This window comes from Haliotis rubra, unplaced genomic scaffold, assembly GCF_003918875.1.
Source record: "Haliotis rubra isolate DU_JTF1 unplaced genomic scaffold, ASM391887v1 Scf319, whole genome shotgun sequence".
Taxonomy (NCBI): domain Eukaryota; kingdom Metazoa; phylum Mollusca; class Gastropoda; order Lepetellida; family Haliotidae; genus Haliotis; species Haliotis rubra.
The window spans coordinates 820,102-832,467 of record NW_025766990.1 but is presented as its reverse complement, the minus strand read 5'-3'; the positions used below and the strand labels follow the sequence as shown (position 1 = coordinate 832,467).

At 44.0% G+C, this 12,366-nt stretch overlaps 2 protein-coding genes across 2 annotated transcripts; both read left to right on the top strand.

Moving 5' to 3' along the window:
- The first annotated feature begins 897 nt into the window (after positions 1 to 897).
- On the top strand, positions 898 to 1,419 carry LOC124283643 (PHD finger protein ALFIN-LIKE 7-like). The gene has a single exon (XM_046719636.1). The coding sequence runs from the start codon at positions 898 to 900 to the stop codon at positions 1,417 to 1,419; it is 522 nt and encodes a 173-aa protein (XP_046575592.1).
- A 3,089-nt stretch (positions 1,420 to 4,508) lies between these two features.
- On the top strand, positions 4,509 to 11,654 carry LOC124283626 (cytochrome P450 3A17-like). Its single transcript, XM_046719614.1, has 5 exons — positions 4,509 to 4,525; positions 6,368 to 6,456; positions 9,054 to 9,191; positions 10,249 to 10,405; positions 11,520 to 11,654. Exons 2-5 carry the CDS (start codon positions 6,437 to 6,439, stop codon positions 11,592 to 11,594), a joined length of 390 nt encoding a protein of 129 aa, XP_046575570.1. The 5' UTR covers positions 4,509 to 4,525; positions 6,368 to 6,436; the 3' UTR covers positions 11,595 to 11,654.
- Positions 11,655 to 12,366: the final 712 nt, after the last annotated feature.

Below are 12,366 nucleotides of genomic sequence, written 5' to 3'. Positions count from 1 at the left end.
GGATGGAGTACTGGTGAGGAAGGGGATTCCAGCAGTGAATGAACCTGAAAAACTGCTGACACCCAGGACCCTACAGCGAATGGTGCTATATCAGATGCATGACATCCCATCAAGCGGACACCTGGGAGTGACTAAGACTAAGGAGAGGATAAAGGAGAGGTACCATTGGTACCGGTGCGGGCAAGACACCAGGGACTACGTGTCCGAATGCTCAGCTTGCAACCGGAATAAGAAACCATCACGGCAGGCCCAGTCAAGGATGACTCCATTCCATGCGGGAGCCCCAATGGAGAGGGTGCACCTGGACTTTATTGGCCCATTGCCCACAAGCAAAGCAGGGAACCAGTACATTCTCATGATGGTAGACCAGTTCAACAAATGGGTCGAGTGTGTGCCTCTCCCGAGCCAAAAGGCAGAAGTGACAGCAAGGGCAGCGGTGAATGAATTCTTTGCACGGTTTGGGTTTCCACTCCAAATCCATACGGACCAAGGCAGGAACTTCGAGAGTCGACTGTTCCATGAAATCTGCCAGCTATTGCAGATAACAAAGACAAGGACGACCCCCTACCGTCCCTCTTCAAATGGACAGGTAGAGAGATTCAACCGGACACTGATGCAGATGATCCGCTGTAATATGTCCAAGTCTCAAACCACGTGGGATGAGTACTTGCCCCAGCTGGCGGGAGCTATGAGATCCGCAGTGAACCGCCATACCGGCTACACGGCCAACCGCCTGATGCTGGGCCGGGAAGTAAATGTTCCAGCAGACTTGATGTTCAGGGGGCCGGAAAATCCCCGCAAGAAGGTGACACCAGTGAGTACATTGCCGGGCTTCGAGCAGCTATGGAGAGTGCTCATGCAGCGGCTCGGAGTAATCTGCAAACTTCAGTGGAGAGGATGAAGAGGGATTACGATCTCCGTGCTCGATCCCAAAAGTTGGACCAAGGACAACCAGTGTATGTGTTAGACTTAGGGGCTACACCAGGGCGGTGCAAAAAGCTGTACCCCGTGTGGAAGGGACCATACCTCATTGAGAAGAGGCTGTCATCTACCCTGTTCGTGGTGGCAGGGCAGCGGAGAACGGTCACGGCCCACCATGACCGGATGAAGTTGTGCCGGGATCGGGGTGTGCCTCGCTGGATGGAGAGAAGGAAGAAACGGGAGGAAGTCCCCGCTCTACATGGGGAGTGGGATCTCATTACAAAGGCAGAGGACGGGGAGGAAACGGGGCCCGTCTACTGCCCCTGCCGCCAGCCGGATGACGGGGGCTTTATGATTGCCTGTGATGGCTGTGATGAGTGGTTCCATGGAGCTTGTGTAGGGGTGACAGAGACCATGGCGGAGGCCATGGACGAATACCACTGTCCCACCTGTGGATCAGGAGCAGTGGGACCCTTGGGTGGTGCAGAGGCGTTTTGATCTTTCGGGGCGGTTAGAGATGTTGGGTGGGGATTGGCAATCGTATCAGCGGTTGGTTTTTAGGTTTACAGGAATCCGCATCAGACTCAACCGAAATGGATCGTGGAAGGCTAGAGAGGAAGGTTCCGGTGTGGCGGGAGAGGCCCACCCCTGGTGCAGACATTAGGCAGTGCTTATCGGGCGGAACCAACGAACCACGCCGAGGACTGGAGGAGGTAGAGAGAGAGGTAGAGAGAGAGGTGGAGGTGAGACAGGAGCGTCCTACTCGAAGTAGGCAGAGGAGTTATGGAGAGCGGGTGGTTGTCCGGTCCACTGTGGAGGGGATGCCGGTGCGGGTTGTCATCCAGCGCCGGAGGAGATCGCCACCATGCCAGAGGAGAGAGGTGGAATACCAGCCGTCACCACCGCCACAACCGAAGAGGCCAAGTTCGACAGTGACAAGACCAGACCTTCCTCAGGGAGGACCCAGGGGGCCTAAAAGGACAAGAAAGGAGGAAGAGAGATACCCCGTGGTGTGGGACCACTTGGGGCGACCAGGGGCCGGAAGGGGACGGTTCCTGGAGCAAACCAAAGACAGGAGGGGTCCCCATCCAAGACCAAGGGGGGTCTTGGAGTCGACACCCTCGGTGGTGTCGAGGGGAGAGCCCAGGAGGTGGAGGGGTCGAGGATCCCGTTGTCCCATAGAGGGGTGTGGGACAGTAACCCATAAGCTGCAGGACCATGCCTTTTTTGCGCACCTCCCTCGTTATTTTCGGGCTCGGTTTCCCCAGGAGAACCCTCCCGAACGAGAGGTGATAGACAGGATAGTGACGGCCCTACGACAGCTGGCGTAATGGGTTCTGGGTCCGGGCGCAACCCTGGAGGGACTACATGAATTCTGCAACAGCAACATTCAGTTGTCCCCTGACTGCACGCTACAGGAAAACTTGATAGCCGGACTGAGACACTTGTGCACGGCTCAGGGATGGCGCATTCCAACAAAGTTCAGCCTGCGGCCCTTGAATTCTCCGGCGTGTCTGAAACAGTGGAGGGTGCTGCTTCATCTCCTTAATTTCGTGCCCCAGGACAAGAGGAGGGAGTTCCGCCTGTTTCTGGTGTCAGCGCCCCAGCATACTCGCTAGACTGCTCAGGTCCAGGCCCCCCAGGAGTGGGACCGAGAACTGATGGACGTTGAACCAGCGGAGGCCATGTGGCTGCCGGAGGACGAAGAGGTCCGGGTCAGGGAAGAGGATGAGTCCGCGGACATGGTGGCCGCTGGAGAAAGCCAAGAGGTGTGTGGGGAAGTAGAGACATCGTGGGGAGAGGAGCTTGCGTCTGGGGGGTCGGCAGAAGAAGGCACGCTCCAGGGTCCAGGGGGTCTCGAACATTTGTTCGATGCCCACTTTCACCTGGATAGGACATGGGAGGGCACGTTTGGGAAAACGACCCAGGGAACCACTCCTGAACTGTTGGCAGCCGCCCCAGCCCCAGCCGTTCGTTCCGCGGGAAGGAGCCTATAAAACAAGGAGGGATGTGGTGATCGGAGCTGTCAACCGGAAGTTGGGGGACCCGACGGAAAGTGCCGGAGACAGCCGATCGCCACAGGGAGTTCGTGGAAGCCATCTTGTGAGTATGACATTGCCTGATTCAGGGGTCTACATAAAACCGTAGATTTGGGCCTCAATACTTACAAGGTGCGAGCCGCGATTAACTCACGGGGATCTAATAACGTGGTGAAGCCTGTGATCACTACATGATGAAGTTTGGTACACAAGTAAGCCCCTCGGTCACAACACACTGAAAACGATGATGAAACGGATCTCGGCCAGTTGCGAGTTGAGTCGGGTCTACACAAATCACTGTGTTAGATCCACCACCGTTACACTGCTTTCACATGCTGGGGTGGAAGCAAGGGAAATAGTTAAGATTACTGGGCACAAAAACTGCCAGAGTCTGTCCTCATATAACACTGATTCATCAGCAGCGCAAAAGCGGCAGTAGATTCCGCCATACTTCAAACTGGGTCTAGCGGACATGACATCAACAACACACGTCCTAACCTGTCCACCTCCGTCCCCGCCGTAATGCCCAGTCCTTCAACTTCCACTTCCACTGTCCAGGTTTCCCACATAAAAGCTGGTATGTCGGGTCTTATCCAGATTGGGAATAGTAGCGTCGTTATTAACAATTACTTCCACGAATAAAGTTAGCGGCGAGTAAACTTTGCGAGTTCATAACTTGAATGGGGCGAGTCGATTGTGATAGAGAAGGGGAGGTGAATAATTCACTTTAGAAAATCAAATAACTGTAGTTGCTCACAGTATAAACTGTATAATTTGTGATCTATTTATGCTACTTGTTACATACTGGTTACATACTTGTTACATACTGGAACCATACTGGTTCCTGAAATAAAGCAAATTGTGCTGTTGAAAATGTCATATTTTGTTCATTACACTACCTGTCCCTCAACTGGACGATTCCAAGCAATTTCCAGGAAAAAGGCCACTTCACGTATTCTTGCGCTTAAAAGAGTGCGGTTTTAAAATGCTCATCTGTCGTGCAAGAATGAAGATAAAGCTACTCTGTTTTCAATTTTGCGGTTCTTTGTCGTTGATTTAAGACCGCTAAGTGTTCAATTTAAAAACCACGTTTTAAATTGAACATTTAGCGGTCTTAAATCAACGATAAAGGACCGCAAAATTGAAGCACTATGCAGCTATGGTTACAATTACCGGTAACGGTGTTATACCGGTATATCGCAATACGCTTTTCAAACGATACATGGTATATGTATTATTAATATTTTTTGCAATATTTTTGAGAACCGGTATATTGGGTAAAGAACATATATGAAGTTTTTGTGATTTCTTTATGGTTTAAATTAAAATCTACACACTTTCATTCACAACAAATGTTATCCTTCGTTATTCAATTACAAAAAGGCATACTGTCATGCAATAAACTGTATAAAAGAGAAAATAGAATCCCTGACTATGCAACCTAATTTTGAGATTGCTGTTATCAGAACCATAACATATGTTTAGGGACTTAAAATGTAGAAAATAGGATCGACATGTACTAAATTAGTGTCACTTACTGTCAAACACTTCAACATCTTGACCAGGTGAGTTCCAAATATATCGCAATATATATCGCAATACGGGTACCTGAATCGCAATATATTGCAATACAATTTATTTGCCAATACAATGAGTCTGTTCTGTGCCAAAGCCCTTCACTGTTGCTTGACAACAGCTTAGGAATCTATACGGAAACGTCGCATCATACCATAATAAAGTATCATCCATAAAGTAACACACCTTTCTTTTTATTCATCAACTTCTAAAATGCAAATCAAACAATAACGTCGTGATATACATTAAAGTGAGTGAGTGAGTAAGTTTAGTTTCACGCCGCACTCAGCAATATTCCAGCTATATGGCGGCGGTCTGTAAATAATCGAGTCTGGACCAGACAATCCAGTGATCAACAGCATGAGCATCGATCTGCGCAATTGGGAACCGATGACATGTGTCAACCAAGTCAGCGAGCCTGACCACCCGATCCTGTTAGTCGCCTCTTACATCAAGCAAGGGTTAGTGAAGATCAATATTCTAACCCGGACCTTCAGGGGTTGATATACATTAAAGGCGCGGTGGGGTAGAATAGTGGTTAAAGCGTTCGCTCGTCACCGCTCGGCAACCAATGCTTGCTTTGCAATGCTAACATGGTCGGGTGGTTAGGCTCGCTGATTTGGTTCATTCGTGTCAATGTATCCAACATTGCGTTGATCGACGCCCATGATGTCAATCACTGGATGGTCTGATCCAAACTCGATTATTTATATACGGCGTTAAACAATGTCCCTAGTAAATCGGTCTTGCAAAGCTGATTTAATGGAACGTCCTCAGCCTCTCTTAATTATGTGGGGCGGTGGGGTAGCCTGATGGTTAAAGCGTTCGCTCGTCACGCCGAAAACCCGGGTTCGATTCCCCACATGGGTACAATGTGTGAAGCCCATTTCTGGTGTCCCCCGCCGTGATATTGCTGGGATATTGCTAAAAGCGGCGTAAAACCAAACTCACTCACTCTTAATTATGTGAGAGTAGATTTGGCGTAGCGGTTATCTCCCATTCTTCAGACAGTCATTTTATCTTATATCAAGGGATCAAGTCAACAGTAGCGAGACATAATAAAAGAAGTTTGATTAATGATTACCAAGAAAGGATATTTGATCCTACTCTCCCATTTAATGTATACAGCATAATCAATAAACAAAAGGGTTGTAAAATGTTTTATCAGAGTTTTTGGGCTCAAGAATTCAGTACAGATGCACATGAAAAATGTCAAAAGTGTTTGAATAGAATAATTAATAGATCAGAACAAGAAAATATTAGTCCGGTGTCTTATAGATGTACTGAGAGTGTGAATATGAGATGGTTCCAATTTAAAATAGTGAATTTTCTAATTGTAATTGATTGTAATTTTCTTATTGTAAAATCAAAAACTATATCAACCACTGAGTAGGCTAATTAATCTCTGTTTAAAAATCGTTCTACTCTCCTGAGCGCTGAGTAGGTTAATTAAGCTGTTCCATTATTGCTGTGGGGTGAGGGTAATTAATCCCTCTACTCAAGTGTCTGAAGAATGGCTGTCTGAAGAATGACTGTCTGATGGATGACTGTCTGAAGAATGGGAGGACACCAGCGTAGCGGGAGAGCATCAAACGGAAAAAAACCAACAACAACAACTGCATGATGGTTAAAGTCATATTTTTTTATACATAGCAGCAGTCTGTAAATAATTCAGCGACTTGCGCTGCCAGTTCCAACACAGGTTCGATTTTCCACTTGGGTACAGTGTTAGAAGGTAAGTTCTGGTGTCCCCCGCCATGATATCGCTGGATTATTATTTAAGGTGGTCCAACATCCTCTCACTCACTCACTCACTTTCCTACTCACTTTAGGAAGAGCCGACATACCACAATGTAGGCGAACTGAAATACCTGGACAAGGTCGTGAAGGAGGTTCTACGTATGTACCCTGTCATATACGGGTAAGTGTACTTGAAGATATTAAATACACATTTAAGGCACAAGTCGCTGAACAGAGTTGCGACCCTTGGGTTGATTCCTCCAAATCGTGTTCCTAGATCATGACGGTCATGATACGGCTTCCCTAAAAACCGTGAGCATTATAGGAACGTTTACCCTGGAGATTATCGAGGATGTATCGAGGATCTCCAGGGTACTTTATATCGGAACGTATACCCTGGAGATTATCGAAAATGTACCGACGAGTTCTTACCTTTACTTGGGGCACGGATGATCCAATTGTCTAAGGCATCGCAATTAGTTGTGCAGTGTTGCGTCCCTTGACACACGCCAGGAACCTATGATACCCGTGGTCGTGGGTTGGATAAGAGCGGTAAACGTCGGAGACCTGCATCACTTCGGATTTTCTTGCCACATCCAACTGAGAAAAACCTGAGACTTTATGTTTGCAAACATCCGAGTCATTATGTTTGCAAGAATCTAAGACATTATGTTTTCAAGAACCTGATTCATTATGTTTACAAGAACCTGAGACATTATGTTTGCAACAACATGATACATTATGTTTACAATAACCTGAGTCATTATGTTTACAAGAACCTGAGTCATTATGTTTACAAGAACCTGAGACATTATGTTTACAAGAACCGGGGACATTATGTTTACAAGAACCGGGGACATTATGTTTACAAGAACCGGGGACATTACGTTTACAAGAACCTGTGACATTATGTTTACAAGAACCTGACATTATGTTTTTACAAGAACCAAGAACCATTATGTTTACAAGAACATGAGACATTATGTTTACAAGAATATGAGTCATTATGTTTACAAGAACCTGAGACATTATGTTTACAAGAACCTGAGACGTTATGTTTACAAGAACATGAGACATTATGTTTACAAGAACCGGGGACATTATGTTTACAAGAACATGAGACGTTATGTTTACAAGAACATGAGTCATTATGTTTACAAGAACCGTAGACATTATGTTTACAAGAACCGTAGACATTATGTTTACAAGAACCTGAGACATTATGTTTACAAGAACCGGGGACATTATGTTTACAAGAACCGGGGACATTATGTTTACAACATGAGACATTATGTTTACAAGAATCTGAGACATTATGTTTACAAGAACATGAGACATTATGTTTACAAGAACATGAATCATTATGTTTACAAGAACCTGTGTCATTATGTTTACAAGAACCTGTGTCATTATGTTTACAAGAACATGAGACATTATGTTTACAAGAATCTGAGTCATTATGTTTGCAAGAATCTGAGTCATTATGTTTACAAGAACCTGAGACGTTATGTTTACAAGAACATGAGACGTTATGTTTACAAGAACCGGGGACATTATGTTTACAAGAACATGAGACGTTATGTTTACAAGAACATGAGTCATTATGTTTACAAGAACCGTAGACATTATGTTTACAAGAACCGTAGACATTATGTTTACAAGAACCTGAGACATTATGTTTACAAGAACATGAGACATTATGTTTACAAGAACATGAGTCATTATGTTTACAAGAACCGGGGACATTATGTTTACAAGAACCTGAGACATTATGTTTACAAGAACCGGGGACATTATGTTTACAAGAACATGAGACATTATGTTTACAAGAACATGAGTCATTATGTTTACAAGAACCGTAGACATTATGTTTACAAGAACCTTAGACATTATGTTTACAAGAACCTGAGACGTTATGTTTACAAGAACCTGAGACATTATGTTTACAAGAACCGGGGACATTATGTTTACAAGAACCGGGACATTATGTTTACAAGAACCGGGGACATTATTTTTACAAGAACATGAGACGTTATGTTTACAAGAACATGAGTCATTATGTTTACAAGAACCTTAGACATTATGTTTACAAGAACCTGAGACGTTATGTTTACAAGAACCTGAGACATTATGTTTACAAGAACCGGGGACATTATGTTTACAAGAACCGGGGACATTATGTTTACAAGAAGAACCTTAGACATTATGTTTACAAGAAGAACCTGAGACATTATGTTTACAAGAACATGAGACGTTATGTTTACAAGAACCTGAGACATTATGTTTACAAGAACCGTAGACATTATGTTTACAAGAACCGGGGACATTGTGGTTTACATACTACCTTAGACATTATATTTACAAGAATCTGAGTCATTATGTTTACAACAACCTGATTCATTATGTTTACAAGAACCTTAGACATTATGTTTACAAGAACATGAGACGTTATGTTTACAAGAACCTGAGACATTATGTTTACAAGAACCGGGGACATTATGTTTACAAGAACCGGGGACATTATGTTTACAAACTACCTTAGACATTATATTTACAAGAATCTGAGTCATTATGTTTACAAGAACATGAGTCATTATGTTTACAAGAACCTGAGACATTATGATTACAAGAACCTGAGTCATTATGTTTACAAGAACATGAGACGTTATGTTTACAAGAACCTGAGACATTATATTTACAAGAAACCGAGACATTATGTTTACAACTAAGTATTCGTGAAGTTGTTAAGTGACATACATTTTAGAACTTCTATCACAGGGTGAACAGACATACGGTGCAGACTCGAACCATAAAGGGTGTGACGTTCCCAAAGGGAAGCAACGTCTACATCCCCATCTTCCACATCCACAGGGACCCCGCCATCTACCCCGACCCGGACACGTTCAACCCTGACAGGTAAATCCTCGACAGACAATGTGATTCAGTGTCAAGATGTTCCTCAGCCTCTACTTAATGCGTTTCATTCTCTGTTCTCGGCCAACTATGGATTGGTGCTCTTAAAGATAAAGAAAACGTTAATGCCTGATTGTAAAGGTATCAATCAACCATACGTACTACCGCATAATATACTCATGCCAATAATGGTTGTCACCCCCATTATTGGCATGATAACCATTATTGGCATGAGTATATAATCGAAGCTTTTGGGTAGCCAAGTGGTTCAGGTTTTTGCACGTTTCGCCGAGACCCTGGTTCGAATTTCCTCATGGGTACAATGAATGGAGCCCATTTGTTGTATTCACCGCCTTGATATTGCTGGCATATTATTGCTAATAGCGGCGTATGAACACACTCACTCACTCAGTCTTTCATAAAATGATTAAGTTCGCGACTATGTTAAACTGAGTGAAACAGACAAAAATATCTAACTGAGATCAGACACAAGACTAAATGTTCGTGTCTACTGTTCGTGGTGTTCAAATGTCAGAAAAAGTCTTCGAGTACCTTGACAAACACGTATATATTAGACTTTCTGATTAATATAAGTACGGAACATGCCCCCGTATGGGCAACTTCAGTGTCGGTCCTAAACAATACTGGAAGGAAACGATTTCTCAGGGTCTTCTTTCTGATTAGGCAGAGAGACGATGATCAAAAGTAGGGCTTAACATTATCTCATTGCCTTGAAATCTTTACACTGATATGGTACATTATTCCGTCAGCATCTGAGGGCATATCCATTGAAGGTAAATATTTTCATCACATCAATGGTCCTGAAGAGAATATAACACCAGCGTACATTACCACTGCCTGAACAGAGTGAGTGAGTGACTGAGGATGTGGAAAGAAAGAACAAAGTGGTGACGATCACAGACATTTCCATTTGGCGAAACCATCCAGCACGGGGTGTGATGCTGACAAACGATTCGAACTTTCTAGGGTCTTTCTAGGTTTCTCACGTAAGACTGTGTTGATGAGTACACCTGATGTGCTTTGGATATTTTGTTTCTAGATGGTCTGAAAACACGGTGAGACATCCTATGGCGTACATTCCGTTTGGGGCTGGTCCAAGGGTTTGTGTGGGGATGAGATTGGCGGTTTTCGAACTGAAAGTAGCAATAATCAAAGTCCTGAGGGCGGTGAAGTTCAGCACGACGAAGAAGACCCAGGTATTGTTTTCTTTTAATGTTTTAGATGTTCGTAAAAAAGTAAAAAATGGCATTCTTTTTTCATCTCTCTCTAGACCCGTGTGTTTTCTACGGTATTCGGGGACGGTGGGGTAGCCTAGTGGTTAAGTTCACTGGTCACGCTGCAGACCCGGGTTCGATTCCCCACATGGACACATTGTGTAAAGCCCATTTCTGGTGTCCCTCGGCATAATATTGCTGGAATATTGCTATAAGCGGCGTAGAACTACACTCACTCACTCTACAGTATTGATAAGAGTAGCAAAGATTCAATAAACGTACAGTAATCAACGATTATAACACGCTTATGATGAACTGGTACATAACGAAATCATTTTTTTCCCGGCCACTTGCTTCATATTTTTGCACATAAGCGCAAAACGAACTACCCTTATAACGAACAACGATTAGTGGTTCATTTGAGTTCGCTTTTACCGTTGTATACTGTATGTTAAACTCATCGCAGTTGGTGCCTCCATTCAAATATTTCCACTTCTGTAATCAGAGGCCATAGATACAACACTATTACTTCTCTTCTTTTTTGACCGCCTCCGTGGTGTAGTGGTTAGAGCGTCCGCCCGGAGAGCGGAAGGTCGCGGGTTCGATCCCCGACCGCGTCATACCAGAGACCATATAATAGAATGGCACTTGTTGGTCCCTGCCTGGCGCTCGGCATTAATGGGTACAACAAGGACTGGTCGGCTCGGAGTCAGTATAATGTGTCTGAGTGGGGTATCTATGCTTCACTGCGTCATGGTATCTCAGTGAGCTAGCACTATAAAACCAGCTTAAGTCTAGTACAAGCAGCCGCACATACACATACACACGCATGCACGGCGTCATATGAGCGAAATATTCTCAAGCACGACGTTAAATCCAATTTCACCTCACCTCACCTCACCTCACCTCACCTCTTCTTTTTAGCTATTTTTATAGATGCTCACTATTTGCAAATTTATGTTTCAATGTAAATGTATTTTTTGTTCATTCTGTTCCCACATCTGTTTAAATGACATAATTATATTCAGATATTCTGGTATACTCCGACAGGCACATCACATACTCTAATCGCAATGTGTTTCTTTTTTCTTTTCAGGAAAAAATAGTCTTCGCCGACAGTAGTTTCTTGATGCCAAAGACACCAATAGTGCTCCATGTTGAAAGGCGCTAGACCAGTGTTGGTCATCACGGAAGTGTGTCTGTGGACATTCACTCTTCCAAAGCAAGCAAGCGTTATATAACATCTGTATCTCATGTCATTCGTACAAAATCTCTTGGAAAAAAAGAAAACTCATCTCTCAGTAACGTATCGAAGGATTTTCCTAGAATGTGCGATCGAATACAATATGTCACAAGATCAGGGATTAGTGACAGTGACAGCGATATATTTCCAACTGCAACAGTGACCTTTTGGCATCTTACGACATTATTTTCATCGTAAATGTAAGGACACCAAAATTTCACTACAAAAGTTAGTTTTATTTTAATTTCAGTACGTGAATTATTCTGATAGTAGATCGGCATAGTCGGATGTAGTTCAAGTAATCCTTCATAATTTGTTCCATCCATCTGAACCAAGGATTAATTCTCAAATCAGTCGTGATATATATTCTCAGTAGCTTACCTGGATGCCTGATGTCAAATATGAATCGACGAAGGATGAAGCCAAGTTTTGGTATTGTTTTTGCAGACACTAAAAGTGATACAAAAGTGACGTGCATGACCACAACAGAGACCCTTTTTTGTCCGTAGGCCTTTCACCCGTGAAGATCCGGGTTAGAATTTGTCTTCAACAACCCATGCTTGTCGTAAAAGGTGACTAACGGGATCGGGTGGTCGGGCTCGCTGACTTGGTTGACACGTCATCGTATCCCAATTGCGAAGATTGATGCTCATGCTGTTGGTCACTGGATTGTCTGGTCAAGACTCGATTATTTACAGAA